Genomic DNA, 16,319 nt, shown 5'->3' on the forward strand with positions numbered 1-16,319 from the left:
TCACAGGAAGCTTGAAATATCCCCAAAACTCAAGTTTGACACAAACATGTCAGCTTTGCACCACTTTCATTCTACATCAACTTAAAAATACAAGAAAAAAAAATCCTTTTCAATTTGTGATACTAAGTAAACAGCCAAATCACCCCACAGTGAGCAGATGCTGAGGTCAGATAATAGGCATCTGTTATTGTATAATAGCTACTGTGATCCTTTTTGCAAATAACCTGCTAGACCTGTGTAAGCTGAATTGTTTGTCACAGACTTTCTACCTGTACATCTTGATTCATCGTATTTCCAAATGCATGTAAATTGTCTCAGTGGCTTCATCCATGGTCACACATGAAATAAGGGACTGGCAAACTGAGATAATGAACAAAGGTGTTGTTGTTGAATCAAAGTGCAGAGAAATCCACCTCTGAACTTTATTTGTGTCCATCTCCTTTATAGTGCAGTTTCATTCTTCTGTAGCTCCCTCTATGTACTTACAGTAATTACCATAGGCATTCATGTGCTTTATTTTGTCAATCACTTTTATGACAATTATAGTGTATTCACACCTTTGTGGATTGAAGTCACATTCTGTTGCATATGCCCCCCTTCTGTATCAGTATGAGCATCACAGACTTTACTGTAATCTACTGTTTGCTCGACCATCATAACAATTACAGTAACTGTGAACAAGAGCCATGGAAATATCACGACTTTACTGTAATACATAAAGCACAAAACACCACAAAAGATCAATGTCGATGACACAGCATTTTATTCACAAAACCAGCTGGAGTTAATTTGCTCCCTTTAATCTGAAATGTAACGCTTCCTTGTCTAAGAATGTATTTTTAGCAGACAGTGTATAAATAGCAGGAGAAAATGCCAATTCTACATCTTGAATAAATATAGAGTCCGGTGTATGAAAAATAATAAATGTATAATTTTGGTACAGTCTGTGATCGAAAATAGAAATCTTTGTCCGTTCTGAACAACAGTAATGCAGCAACAATATTCTTACGTAACAACACACACATTTCCTCTACAGTAATTTCATGCAAAGCAAATCTCATAGGGCAGTCAAAGGCATCAAGATAATGTCCAGTGTCAACATCAAACATGATACATGCAGTTTCAACATAATCGGCATGCAGTCCAGTCTGACTTACAAAACACAGTGATGATAAATCTCAAACAATAGAAATTAATGGCTACATACAGTATATACACATTTTGCTTTATGTGAACCACAGGCATTTTATATACTCTGTACACTGTACAATACTGAAGTCTTCTGAAGGCATAACTCAGTTGTCAGAGAACTGTACTACTGTATTCCTTCTTACACAAAGAGAGATAAACTACTGGATGTTTTTACAGTAATGCTGCTGTGTGCAGTTCCAAGATATATACTGAACAATGAAATTAGCCAAACTTTGCTCAGCCAATGCATATTTATGGAGTCATGGGTACATGTAAAGAGAAAGTAGATTGGGCATTTGATTTAAAAAAAAAAAAAAAAATCATTTAAATGAACAGACATACAGTACATACGTATGTTTTTGTCTCACTCACATGAAAAATTAAGAATTACTACAATTAAAAAGTATAAATATGCCCAAAAAAGTAAACTATCCCTTTACTTATTTGTATTCCTCCGTGTCATCGTTAGTCAAGGAATTAGGAGGTTACGCACACATGATACAAACATGCAATTCACAGAACAAGTTGACGGCTGAAGGCTTGGTTCACCTAGAAACGATGAAAATAATGTCATGCAGCAACATTTGCAACTGAGGTAAGACAACATTAAGGAACAAGATCAAGGCTCCGGTCTACATTCATGATGGCAATCTATGTGACAGAGAGAAATCACAGTGATTCCTTTTTGTTTTGTAAAGGCATTCCAATGGGCTTGTGTTTTTGAGGCAGTTCCCATTACAAAATATTACAGTAATAAGTGGCCCTCTTTGGTTTCAAAAGTAGAGTCTCATTCTTATACATCTAGGTACGTAGGTCGGTAGGTAGGTAGGTAGGTGGGTAGGTGGGTAGGTGGGTAGGTGGGTAGGTAGGTAGGTAGGTAGGTAGGTGGGTAGGTGGGTAGGTAGGTAGGTAGGTAGGTAGGTAGGTAGGTAGGTAGGTAGGTAGGTAGGTAGGTAGGTAGGTGGGTAGGTGGGTGGGTAGGTGGGTAGGTGGGTAGGTCTAACTGCCCTTTAAATAGAGTTTGATAAATGGGTTTTATTCCCCCTCCTGAGTTTAACCTCAGTGACACTTTGGAGAAGCAATATGCTCAGCAGATGAAAACTGAATTTAATTTACCCAGATTTTTAAAAATCATTTTAGGGTAGTGCATATGTTAGAAAATCACAGAGTACATATGGGAAGAGTCCCATGTGAGCCATTTAATGAATAAACCTATAGTTAACACTTTGCTTGCTTTACTTCTTTCCTGCAGATGTTGTGTTGCCAGCTGATCCTGGCTGATCGTCACAGGAATCTCTGTTCACTCTGAACTTCAGATCCTGACTGCACTTAGACTTTGATCCAAACTTGGCGTTTTCGACCTGCTTCACAGTCTGTGTGGACTCTTTGTGGTGACTGTTTCCTGCATCCTCCTGGGACTCCGGACTCTGATCTGATTCAGTACTCTGGTCGGACATTGAGACTCTGCCTGTTTGTTGATAGGACGAACAGAGTTCCTGCCACTTTCTTCGATTGGCGTCAATCCCGTCGACCATCGGCTGCAACTTCCTATTGAGCTTTAGCAGCGCCTGTGAGACACACAGGAGAGTGTGGTTGATATTCAAACTCTAAATCACACTTTTATTTACATTTACAGTAAAGGTTTATCTTTAGACAGTGAGAGTTACCTACCTGGTAAAGCGGTTTACAGATCCCATCTATCCACTCCAGCTGTAAAGCAGGTAGCTCATCTTTGCGATTACGGTCAAATATGGCCTACAGGAAGGTGATAAGCTTCTGTCATCCATGACCAAAAACAATCATCATAATCCTTTGCCAAAGTGGTCACAATGAGTATATGCTGATAACTCGGTATGAGATAGAGAAAAACCCCAGTGAAAGAGTTTGAAAGCTTGCTTACTTACCGCTGGGGTCAACTTAAGCTCAGACCTCTCCCTGTCACCTTGCTCAAAGAATTCACTCGTCACCAGCTCTGCAACCTTAGAACATCAATGTAAACCACTCTTATTTATTCATTATTTCACTCAAACATGATGTAACATTTTGATATTAAAACATGGGCTCAGCGACAGGAGGTACATTTTTATGCATCATTTACTTCAAGTGATTTAACAAGAAATATTCCAGTACTTTTCTGGTATTGCTGTCATAGTTGTGGTCATTCTGACTATGGGTCATGCTAACTCTGGACTCACCACCTCCGTTGTAGAGATCCAGGAAACACAACTGTGGCAAAAGAGTGTAAAAAGCAGCGCAAGCCTCTTAAAGCTTTGCAAATAAACCTACATAAATCAAACACTTCCCGACAAACCAATGTGGCTAAATTGAAGAGTATTTTGAAAGTTTTAGAAGGCTTGCCTCCTTGGCCTGCACTGAGGTACTTGAGGGAGGACATTTTTAAACAAGCAAGTCTTGCTTTTTTATTTGGCTTTGTTAAAATGCCATTTTGTTCCTTTTTGGCAGTTGAGGTAGTTTTAAGGAGACCACAACAATGTTTATGACACTATCTTAGATGTATTTTTGACCAAAAAGAAAATTAATGGATGAATTTGCGAAACCTGTTATTGAGCTTTCTCTTAAAACATCCATAATTCAGGCCCACAGGGAAACAGGTGCATATACGAGCATGCATTGTGGGAAAGGCAGGGAAACATCCTGGACCACATGTACATTTCTGGAGCCTAAAGCTGTCATTATGAGGAGGGTAGAACATGCAAACAGGTCCTTTTTTAACAGGATTCAGCCTATAATTTTTACACCTCCAAGCCCTCAAAAAGAAAGCACAGATGTGAGAAACTAACCTGTTTGGATATCTTCCAAGGACGTGTGACGGCACCCAGATCGCATGCTGTCATCAGCATAGACCTGTTGATGGCATCAAAGCTCATTTCTACTTGTTTTGTTCTTTACATTTAAAGAGATTTTGCCACAGAATAGTTTTATATAGCACAAAGGTAGAAACCTGAGAACTTCTCTGTGTCCTTCATCAGTCCAGATGAATGCTCCAGACAGAACACACTCAAAGAACTTGTTTCTTCGCCTTACAATACAAACAGACAGTCAAGGATGCAAAAAATGTCAAAAAGCAAAAGAAGACAGTTTTAGATCTGATTACTTATAAGAATTTATCCAATAATCTGTAACAAGATATTCAATCTTCGACGATCACTTACTCAAAATGCAAAGTGAGGTCTGTGGACAGAATAGCCTGCTTCAGTAGTTGCATCATGTTGCTGTACTCTTTAGAGCAGAGGTTTGCAAAGATATTGTGACCCTGTGAAAAAAAATACAATAGTATACTGTAGACACATACACAAAAACAAGCAGGGATGAGTAATGGTGACTAAAATTACTCCTCTAAACCAATGCATTGGTAAAGTCATCGCTCACTGTCAAATAAAGCTCCTGTTAGCAATGTTAATTAGCAATGAGTATAGACTTTCTCTGTCCTCTGCTAAAAGAAATCAATAGAGAGCACAGTTCCTGATGATAAAATAAAACAGACTCATACCATCACTGGTGACCACTGCTCTAAGATACATAGCATGTTGAAACAGTTTCCAAGGGATCAAATAGTCATGGATGATCAGCTCCTTTTTAATTGACTTTTATGGTATTATGTGTACATTTGTGTTGTTTTGTATTTGTTTTCTTGTTGAGTTGTGTGTATTTGGCCAACCTAGGGACAGACGTTGCAAAGTCCACCACTATTTTTTCATGTCATTTTCAAACTGCCCAATAAAGTGAATATATGGAGAAAGAAACTCTTACAAAAACCCTGAAAAACTATCTTGCTGGCACCACATGACATTAAAGCCATTTGTAACATGCAACATTGTAGATGTTGCTTTTCTTACAGTAATTAGACTAAGTGATAATCTACGGCTGGACCACGTCGTAGGTTATTTGCATTCTGCCTAGTGTCAGCCAGTTTCAGCCCTTAATGTGTTTGCTTCTCTCCTACTCTCAGTGCTCACATATACAGTATTTTAATACAGCTTTTCTCATTTTCATGGGTTTACTTTGCTCTTATTTATGTTGAAACAACACATGCTACACTTAACAGGCAGTGGAAAGGTAATTATAGGTTATTTACAGTGACATTTCCAACAGTTTCCACATCTACCATTCGCTTTTGGTAAATATCTGGCAACCACTCTTCATGGCTTATTAGAAAGTAAGACTGTGGAAATTACAAATACATTAGGTTTATTACACTGAAAGTACTTGGCTATGTCGAGGAAACTGGCTGCTGTGTTTATTTTGGGCAACAACTATTTTGACACATTGACGGTTAAAATACATGATTTTGTATTACCTGCTACCAATTAGTCTTTACAAAGCAATAAGGGATATTAATGCTAAATACTCAGTAACTACTAATGTATTATGTTGGCCTTATGGTAGCCTATAAAGAAATGACCCAGTAATTCCTGGTGATATACTACTACAACTTGTCATTACAATGATTTTCTGATTTTGACTGTTTCTTGTTAATGTAACCCCCATTTATTGAACAGACAAATCACAGATTCAGCTTCTCAAGTTTAGATTTAGTTTCTTCCGACTCATCATCTAGTTAAAAAATAATGGATCTGTGTTAACTTGTAGAGGTAATTAATGAAATAACCATAAACTGTATTCAGCAATGCTTTATTTTACGGGTACAGTATTTTGTAGTAGGTTCTTGAAAGTTTCCTGAAAAGGAGTGTATAATTTGGCCATTAATTTAATTGTTTAATTAAGTGGTGGATTTATGTTGCAGCTTGACTAAAAGTCCAAGAGGTGGCGCATTGCACCTGTACGGAGAGTCGTAAACTGCGTCCCAAGTCAGGAGCTGTGTCGTTCAGAGGCTGCGTTTGAAGACCGATTGCGTCACAGCGGTACGACTACACTGTCCCATTTCGACGGCTCCTTCAAATGCAGCCGAGAAAAGTGAGCCTTCTTTCAATTAACAAGCATCCAACGGGTGGATCCTTCGTGGTGCAACCTGTCCCAAGATTCATTGCGCGCCGGTAATGAAAGTAAACAAGAGATAGACGGAAGAAGAAAGCGAGCGGTAGTGAGAAAAAGTTATGTCTTTTAAGTTCAGTGTTAAAGTTATCCAGCAGAGAGTTACCTTATTCCGAGAACTGTTGTGTTACCAGAGGATTCCGGAGGAGCACGTTCTCAGGTGTTTTTGATGACTATTCTCCGGTGAGTGTATTTGTTTTCATTGCTAGCTTAAAAGCGATGTTAGCTCATGCTAATTCCGTGATTGTGAACTGAAAAAAAAATCAATCGGAGAAACGTGTTGTGGTTGGTTAACAAAAAAAACTCAGCACTGTAGAGTTTGAGACTTGTGGTTTTTGTGTTGTGACATGTTGCCTGCAGAAACTATTGTGTTTTCTAGTCATTGTCATGTTCTGTTTTGTGAACATTTGAGTGAGCAATACGCTGATAATAGGCTAGAAGATAACCATGAGATATTGGTATTCTGCATAATATAACAAACGAATTTGACATTAACTGAAGTTATAACGTATGGTATGCAGGTTGGTTTTTCAATGGCCGATTCCTGAACGAGGACGTCTGCAGGAGTTTCAGGGAGCGGGAGGTCACCCGAGCACCGCGGTGGTTGCACTTGGAGGAGTCCAGGAGCAACTCCATGGACTCTGACACGCCAGCTTCTCCGCTCGGATTCAAGATAAGATCTAACACAATAGAAGCATAGATCGCCCAAACTGAACTAAAAAGGAAAAAAAGGACTCATAGTCGACTAACTGATAAAACAGATTTTGAATTGACTGAACGAAACTGAAATTTCCCTCAAGGAAGGATACCACTATACAACTGAAGAGGGTATAAATGAGGACAAAAATAAAAAGTTATACATTGAATAGATTATATTTGATATATGTATATATAATTATTTGTTGTTTTTTTTTACTTAATGTATGAATCAAACTCAGACCAAAGGGACATTTTGAGTTCATTTGTTTTATTTTAAAGGCCTTTTCTTTTGTTATTAAGCCCATACTCACATGAGTGTTGTCTCTTTTTATTTTTTTTATTATTTAATTAAGTGTTTACTATAGGTTATTTCACAGAGCAGTTGTGTTTTACTTAAAATCCTCCTCACAGAGCCTAAGTTTTAGATATTTTATGTATTATTATTATATTGGCATATAACCCATCTCTTCATAATTAGTGGCTGCATTAATTTTGTCACATTCCTACATAATTACTACATAATTAACAGCCTGTGAATTAAAGAGTTACTGTTATCTCCACAGACCAAACTACTCCCTGTCCACCAAGGTTCTGTCTATATGTTTTTTTGAGTGTCCTAGTGCGATAGCATGTGATCAGTGTATGGCAGAGCTAAGATACAGTGGCAAAAGGCAAAGCAAATCTGGGGCACTTTGTGCTCATAATGCACAGGTTAAGCAAACTACAACGCAGACATGAAGCGCGCCTCCAGAGCTGGTCTCCAGAGGTGGCCTCAGTTTGGTTCACTTCAAATGCTCTATGTTGGTAACACTGCAGGCTGTAACCACCCCCCCAATTGAAGAGTGAGTCTAAACTATTTTGTTATATCATGTCAAATTACAGTAAATACTTGCAGCTCCTGACCTCGCTTTGTAGGATCATGACTGCATGGTTGAAGTGATGATGCTCCAGGGTGGCTGACGTTCCATACAGCAAAGCCAGAGCAGAACCTGTCCTGCAGGGAAAAAGCAGAGCAGGGAAACTCTCTGTCAACTATAGGACGTCTGTTTATCATCGTACTTCAGACAGAGTCACTCACTTGGCTTGAAATGCGTTGTTGGTGCCTCGGTGATCCAGGTCATGACACAGACAGCCAACCATCAGGGCCAGTATCTCTGCATCTGATAGGACATCCTGGAAACTGGCTGTCTGCCAAAAGCAAATCAGATACACATCTTCTTATCCATCCACTTAGCACAGTTGACCGCAACATCAATTCTCCATTTATTCTGTTGATTGTTATTTGTACTGTATTAGCTAATGTCATTTGATAGGACAGGATAGGACATTTTTGATAGGGAGTGAAATTTTTTTATTGATGTTTGCTGATTATTCCCTCTGAGGTTTTACTGAAATATCCCCCCTTTGAATTTTCTCTGAATGATGTTTCCTCCTAATGATGTTTTGTTCAGTGACTAATTTGACTGATTTGTTTGATGGTTAAGTCCGCCGAGACTTACTTTTCTCATGACAGCTTTTAAAAATAATCTCGACGATGTGTTATGCTCATTGAGGGTCTAAGTTTTGATGGTGTCTTTTGGTGGAATTTTGCCTTTGCTGTATTAGAGAGGTTGACAGTATAGACTGACAGCAAACATGAAGAGAGGTTGAAGGGGGCCTCATGTGACACAAATGTCTGATATGAGAGACACTGGAGATACACATCTTACAAAGCTGCATCATTTTAATTTTAAATCTGCCTATTTTGGGGCATGGATAGCAACTTTAGACTGTTACTTTAACCCCTTCACTTCCACTGCCCTGTCTATTTCCACACAAGTAACTTTAAAGATAGAAAAATCATCTTTGCTGTACCATGTGTCAGCATCATGTGAACAGTATATATTCTGTATCACCTTGTTCCAGCTCCTCATTGAAGTACCGTAATGTTTATACTGAATGAAATATTCAAACTCAAGACTCAGTTTTTTCATCCAGAGGAAATATCTTTCTTATGCATAATTTTAAGCATTGCTCTAAAATTCAGCTTGACATATTTGGTATCTTTGAAACTTTTGGGATGTTCACTAGAATTTAAAATACAACTCCTGTTTGGAATAAAGTTGCTAACTGAAACCAATACACATAAATCTGACTTGACTGGCTATGTCTTGAAACTTACTGTGATCATAACAAACATGCACTGGGACACATTGAAAGCATGCCTCCAGTTATGATATGCCACAGTCCGATAGTTTTTCCTCACAGTCAGAAGCCAGCGGCACAAAACCTACAAGAAAGCACATATACAGCTGATAGTATGGACACGTACATACAGTATATACTGTGGACTCTAGCGACTGACACAAATATATATAAAATTATATAATATTCCAGGAGCCTCACCTCATAGTCAATTTTAAACTTTTGCACGACACCAAGTTCCAGGAACATTCGGAGTGACGCAGTGATCATGGCGTCATTGTCCAAAGAGAAGTCGTTGAAGTGAAACTCATCGATGCCCAACTCACTGCTCAGGGGGATCTTGGCTGCCTTAGGGGGAGAGGACAGAGCTGTCAATCACACAGTGCCAGCAAACAGATCATACTTCACCTTCAATCACAGATAGGTATCAGATTACATACATTTCAGAAAGTTAGTACGGTCATGATGTGAATGTATGAATGTTGTTTTCTTAATGTTCATCCTTGAGGATTACCTTGAGTCTGTCAACTTCTACTTTGGAGCAGGTGGCATGGTAGGACAACATCTAAAAAAGCAGAAATCATAAAAAAAATAGTGAGATATACAAAATCTCTTAAAAAGATTCTGATTGCAGCAGAAGATTATCAATATTTGTCAGGAATTTTGATGCAGTCTGTCTTTCCTACTTGTTACATAATCAGGATCAAACAAAGTACATCTGTACTTTTAAAACCAGATTGCTGCTACATTTTGTGTCTCCTGGCGGAAAGAAAGATCCATCATTTGTTTAAAGAAAGACCAAAGATTATGCGACAGAAATACAGGAGTGTGCGTTGCCTTTGATGAGAGGTGAGCAGACTGGCACATGTATTTATCATGAACTATTGAAAGCAGCTGAAATATTTATAGTAGAGAAGCAGAATCGTGTTTGCTGAGGATAATGTAACTGCTCAGGTTAGATACCGGGCAGTGGAGCAGAACACAGACGAAGACACTCATGAATGTGAAGAGCCTCGGATTAATCAATGACACCACACTCTTCCATGACTGAGTTCTTAGGTATTTCTTTTTTTTCCCGATTTTTTTTGTCACCTATGTACCTCTGTTTTATTATAATTGTATTATTATTATTATTATTATTATATTTTATTTTGAAAGAGAAATGACTAATGGGAAAAGTGAAGAAAATGGGAAAATGTAGGAAAGCTTCGACAGAAAAAGTAATTTGAACAAACAAAGAAATATAACATTGTCTTCTGTTCTCCACAGTGGTGGAGTGGTGAGTGGAAAAAAAGAAAGATGAGTTTTAATGAACATGCTGTTGTGCTTACATCCAGTGCTACAGACTGCTTGGCCCAAGTCTTCTTAACCTGATTGTACATCATAGTGTTGTTGATTCCAAGTCCACAGAATATCACAAATGCCTGCACTCATTTTAAAAACATACAGAAAAAAAAACACATTAAAGGAACCCAAAAATGTGGCATAAAACATGTATCCAATTTAAGTTTTAAATAGTTTACCTCAAACAGTCTCTGATCTGCATCATTAAAAGTCTTCCTGTCCAATCGGTTCAGAATTTGTGCGACCCCTGTAGAAAAGACACACACATCAGCGACTACAACATGAAAACAAGCTTTCCAGTAAAGACAAATCGATTGTTTCTGGTCAACCTACCAATTATCTGATGAGTTCGATTCCAGATCGGGACACATAAGACTGATCTGATGTGAAACCCTGAGGCCTGATCCGCCTGTAAAGAGAGGAGACAGTGACTATGGAGAAAGACTGAGAACAGTTTATGTTGTTGTTTATCTTCAGAAATGTATATTTTTCTGCCCAGGCCCATATTTTTTTCTTTGACAGGATTTTAAATAAAAGTTTCAGTGTCAAAAAAAAATTCATTACAATACATCACATGCAAACACTGGACTATAATGCTGTGCGTGTGGCTTTAAAGCAGATTACAGCAACGTCACATCAACTCATTTTTATCATCAATCATGTCATGCAATCAAATTCCCTGTGCTCTGTGTCTGTCTGCTACTGGTGCGAGCTTTAATAGGTCAGACAGGGAGAGTAATACGTCCACACCTCGGCATCAAAGCGTGGGTCCTGACACACATCGCTGATGTTAACAGGCAGTCCTGTGGAAGCCACCAGCTCAGCAATGCTGTTATTGATCAGCCAATCAGAACACGATAGCTTCTCCATGCTGATGTGTGCCAATAACACAAACAGGAAACAATAGTCAGGTCTTGGCAGTTTTAACATCCACCAGAGCAGCAGTAAATATTGAGTGAGTTCCCTTTTCTTATTAGTTTTGCTGGAATGTATCAAACGTGTCATGGATTTGTATGAATACTTGTCACATCCATGTGTCAGCTGGTGCAGCTGTTAAGGTACATAATGCATCTGTGTGTCTTTTTCATGAGGCCTCCTAAAGAGTTTCACCTGATGTCACGGTCCATGTTGCACAAGGGAGACATGAGTTCAAACGTCTTGGAGAACTTTACAACCTATAAGAAAAGACACGTATCTCCACAACTAGCAAGAAACTACATTTAGCTAACAAAGATGGGGAGAAATTTGCATAAGAAATACTGATGAAGAGCCAGATTTCTCACGGGAGAGTCGATGTCCTCTAGGAGAAGCACAGAGCAGCGTTCACACTGCAGGAGGGTCAGTGCTCGCTGCATAATCTTTCTGACAATCTTCTCTAGGTCAGTCTGCTCCTCGAACAGGTCGTTGACCACCTCCAGCAGAGCCTGAAGCAGTGAACAAGGACACTAATCAATTGTGTTCATTACACACTGTTGACATATTTATGATTACATGTCATGTTGTTGAAGGACGCATTTGAAGGATTTTGTCAGCCACTGTGTGAAATTCCATCCGTGGTAACATTGATAAAAATGATCGACTAATGGATAGCTAGTGTAATTTTAAGATAGGTTGATGTGTCCATAGTGAAATTTAATTGTTTTCATCCATAGTTTTGTAATTAAAGATTTAAAGCAAAAATGTAATGTTAATGTTAACTCACCAGTGGCTATGAGACAAGTTAACATATTTCTGTAAATGCACAATTTACAACTTCTTACCCTACTCCTTTCATACTCTTTGCGAGACTCTGAAAACAACTTGGCATTGGAAATCGATATCCCGCAGAATGGTAGATACATCTGCAGCACCTGAGTAAAAGTAGAAAACAGTGATGAGAGGCATGCATGATCTGTGAATGTTTGCTATTTGGATGTTAAACAAAAAGGCATAGAACTGGGCAAGAGAAAAGTGAGTGTGGTGATGGAGGTAGAAAGTCTTGATGGAGTCAGCTACTTCTCTGCACAGTTCTCTCCAATAGATTCACCGTTAATGAAGTATTGATTTAGAGAAAGAAGGTATTTAGTAAGACATCAAAGGTCTTAAAATGTCTGAATAAGATGAGAGATCAAGATGGTTGTGTTTTCTATTTTCAATATCTTTGTTGCTCAAATGTAGTCTCTGAAGTTGTTTTGATGTAGCTATATTTAATGTTTTGTTTTAGACTGACTCAAAAAATCATAAAACAATGCTGCATATTACTAAAAAACTTGAATTCTTTGAAGTGCAAGTCAGATAACCTACTGTATGAATATAGAATAAATGAACTTCCACAACTTTATTCTGCCACCTTGTGGACAAATTGTTGCGTCCCAGTGCAGCTAGACTCTATTAAAGGTAAGTAAAATTATGATTTCTTCAAACTTCAAATATGAACTTCACCAGCATCTGTGTATGTGGTTCTCTTGATTGATTTTTTTTTATTTACCTGAAGTCAGTCAAATGAACACCTCAGCCTTTTTATGTCCTTGCTACACACTTAAACAAAAAGCCAACGCTTTTCACAACACAATATATTATTTGCTCATCAACAAAGTGGAGGAAATGAAATTGTGCTCATAAGCTGTGGAACCATAAATGAAGCTGCAATGCATTCAGATTCTAGTGAACCCATTTCAAGTGAATTGCTCTGGGAGCAATTGAAAATCTATCCACTCAGAATGTGTTTCCTAAGTGTGCATATATATTGCACAGCCAGACATATTTAATGCTCCACACTTGAGTAAGAGGTTGACCTCCTCTCTTCATTTTTTCTGGTATTTTGCTTCCAAGGGAGCACTTTGCCCCTCTCCACAGCCATTAAAAAGATTCAAAGTACAAACTGTGTTTTCAGCTGCATGGCTCCAGCACTTCTGTGTGTGTGTGTGTGTGTGTGTGTGTGTGTGTGTGTGTGTGTGTGTGGTGGTGGTGGTGGCGGCGGCGGCGGCAAAGGAATCCAAGAATCCAATTTTACCTCTGTCTCTAAAATGCCCTTAATGGTCAAACTAACTACAATAAAATGTGAATGTGAACACAGACACACCGGTTTTTTTTTCCAACTGAGAAACACATTTAAGCCTCACCTTCTCATCATCCTCAGTAAACGGGGTGCCCATGGGGTTTTTGTTGATTGCTTGTACAACACCTATGACTTCCCCATCACTGTTACAGATGGCCATACAGAGGATGGTCTGAGTCTTGTAGCCTGTTAACTTGTCTATCTCATCACTGAAGCGGTGATCCTGGAATAGTGGTGGCACAAATACACATTACACATTTATTACACATTCATAATCCCACAGGATAACACACACACAGCACATTTGGCCATGCTGCCCCCGCATGACCACATTCCCAGGATACAATACAATACGCGCATCACTTGAGATAAAGCAGCTCATGGCGCAGTTGTTAGGTGTGATTCTTGATTGTTTAAATTCACGGGTCTGCAGGGGGCCTTTTGTTTTTTAACTATAAGCAGAAAACTATAAGACCCCTCCCTGACACACATCTACACTATTGCAGTAATAGACCTCAGGGGGGATCCGCATCATCGTGTTGCCTTAGCCTCCCCAGCAGCCCAGGGCCATGATATAATGATGTGGTGCGCAACTGGTAGCGTATAAGTAGAGATCCAGCTTGTGGGAAAGCATGCGAGAATTATAACGCTTGCTTTCCTTCCTTTTTCCTTTGACTACTGTAGAGTGGACTTTATCGTTATATATATTCTGATATAATTGAAGTAACTACCCAGTGTCTTCTCCATTTTTTTTCGAGTTGAGTAAACAGTCATGCGCAAAAGTTTTTGCTCAGAGGGGTGGGACAACGTTTCCAGCTCTGTCCAGTATAATACTGTCCTCTGGCAGCAGAAGAACTTCAAAAACAATTGATTAAAATTTTTGTTCCATTCTTTTAAAACATTTGTGGATATGTGACCAAGGGGGTACTTCCAACAAGGACTTACTGTTTGTGTTTTGTTTTTTTAAAACCACAGGTCTGATTCTCATATGGGTCATACATCGATAATCAATAGATGTAAACACAACTTTAATCCGAGTATAAAAATGTGTGAGTATCATAATAATGTGGACCAGATTTACCTCGTATGCATTTGAGATGTTTACAGTTTCTCCATGCTCTGCCACATATCCAATGATACCCTTTCCCCACGGCACCTGCACCTCATTGGAGTTCAGTGTGCTGGAGGAAGGTCTGACTGTGGTGCCTGAGTGCACGTCAAAGAATTTGGACACCAGTGTCCTCTTGTGCGCGGGTCCCTCGACAAGGAAGAGCGAACACCTGTCTGCATCCACCAGGATACACACATTGATCAGGATCTTATAACTCAGGTTTGTCAAGTCCAAATCATTGGAGATATCCTTAACTAACTCCAAGAAAAACTCCCTCTCGTTGGTTTCCTTGAGTCTGTATTTGTAGTCTATGGCGCTGGACGCGTACTGGGGCACATTGACCCTGGACTCCAGCAGGGCGCTCAAGATGTGCGCGGTAGTCGGAGGCAGGGAGCTAGCTTTACGCAGGAGCGCACGGCGCCTCATGCTGGACTGAGACTCGTGTTCGCTCAGGCTCACATGCTCGTCGTAGGTCCGGTGTGCAGTGGTGGCTTTAGACCGGGCGAAGTTCCGTCGCAGCTCCATGTGGGACGATCTGCGCCGGAGCCCGTCGGGGTTGGTCGGCCAGAGCGGGTCCCTGGCAGCGCCGCGCTTCTCCTCGGCTGTGGACACCTTCGACGGCTGATGCTCCTTCAACCACCTGCTAACATGATCACATTTCGCCTTCCGAACGAGATACTCCTCGAAGAGATCTGGGTGGCAGTCCAAAAACGCCTCTACATCCGAGAAGTCAAATGTTGTCATGGTGAAAGCAGCTGTGAGGACCAAATGAGACACTCAAGTGTAATAGAACAAGAGTTAGAGGAGGAGATGGCCGGGGGGGGGGGCGGCTGCAGCCGAGCTGCTCAGAGAAGTGATGTCCTCAAAACATTTATTCAGTCGACCCATATGAGCCAGTCCATCGTGCGTTTTCCCCTGAAATACTGGGAGCAGAAGTGGTCAGATAGATTCAGTTTATTTGAGACCGGACTTATGACGCCTGAGCGACGAGCTACAGCTGTCAGACAAGTGAGATTGAGCTGTGTCTCTGGGGATTTCTCTGGAATACTATGCAGAGGTGTAGAAAAACACGGCGCCTATATATTCTCCTTATTGAAAAATGAAAAGAAAAAAAAAAAAAAAAAAACATCCACCAGAATCAACTGTTCACTCGCTCTCTTTATTTTATACCACCAGAGACTCTGTGCAAGGCTCCAATCAAAACAGAGTACGAATTTGATGTTTCATTTTCACGTAAAACGTGCAGGCAAGGCGCATTTTTCTGAATGTATAGTGTTCAATAGGAGTAATGTGCTTGGGTAAGGAGTATACATACACACATCGATAGCTATACATCTATAGGTTAAAATGCTTGTTCTTCCAGGATAGATAGATAGATAGATAGATAGATAGATAGATAGATAGATAGATAGATAGATAGATAGATAGATAGATAGATAGATAGATAGATAGATAGATAGACTGCCTTGCCTTGTGAGTAACTCAAGGGCACAGAATATGACTGAATGGATGGAGAGAGAATGAAATGTATACATACACACAGTGACAGCTATACATCTATAGGATATAATGCTTGTTCTTCCAGGATAGAAAGATAGACAGACAGACAGACAGACAGACTGCCTTGCCTTGCCTTGTGAATAACTCAAGGGCACAGAATATGACTGAATGGATGGAGAGAGACTGAAAAGAGCCAAAGAAAATTATTATATTCCTGCACATCTTTTGTCCTAAGTTGTA

General features: G+C 39.6%; 1 protein-coding gene across 1 annotated transcript; it reads right to left on the reverse strand.

Annotated features, from left to right (window-relative positions):
- Nucleotides 1-746: 746 nt before the first annotated feature.
- Nucleotides 747-15,334, reverse strand: pde11al (phosphodiesterase 11a, like). Its single transcript, XM_023403090.2, has 20 exons — nucleotides 14,550-15,334; nucleotides 13,533-13,691; nucleotides 12,192-12,281; nucleotides 11,715-11,855; nucleotides 11,542-11,606; nucleotides 11,182-11,302; nucleotides 10,765-10,840; nucleotides 10,611-10,678; nucleotides 10,419-10,511; nucleotides 9,602-9,652; nucleotides 9,289-9,435; nucleotides 9,065-9,172; nucleotides 7,982-8,091; nucleotides 7,807-7,897; nucleotides 4,365-4,465; nucleotides 4,154-4,231; nucleotides 3,993-4,056; nucleotides 3,096-3,170; nucleotides 2,863-2,946; nucleotides 747-2,759 (listed from the first exon to the last, which is right to left on the reverse strand). The coding sequence occupies exons 1-20, from the start codon at nucleotides 15,321-15,323 to the stop codon at nucleotides 2,427-2,429; spliced, it is 2,829 nt and encodes a 942-aa protein (XP_023258858.1). The 5' UTR covers nucleotides 15,324-15,334; the 3' UTR covers nucleotides 747-2,426.
- Nucleotides 15,335-16,319: the final 985 nt, after the last annotated feature.

Source organism: Seriola lalandi, unplaced genomic scaffold, assembly GCF_002814215.2.
Source record: "Seriola lalandi dorsalis isolate HSWRI2012SDOR001 ecotype SW California unplaced genomic scaffold, Sedor1 jcf7180002054062, whole genome shotgun sequence".
Taxonomy (NCBI): Eukaryota; Metazoa; Chordata; class Actinopteri; order Carangiformes; family Carangidae; genus Seriola; species Seriola lalandi.

Coding starts and splice junctions, on each gene's coding strand:
- pde11al (XM_023403090.2), bottom strand. CDS start 15,323: ATGACAACATTTGACTTCTCGGATGTAGAGGCGTTTTTGGACTGCCAC. Junction 11,607..11,714: donor TAGAGGACATCGACTCTCCC/GTGAGAAATCTG, acceptor CTTTTCTTATAG/GTTGTAAAGTTCTCCAAGAC. Junction 7,898..7,981: donor AACAACGCATTTCAAGCCAA/GTGAGTGACTCT, acceptor TTTTCCCTGCAG/GACAGGTTCTGCTCTGGCTT.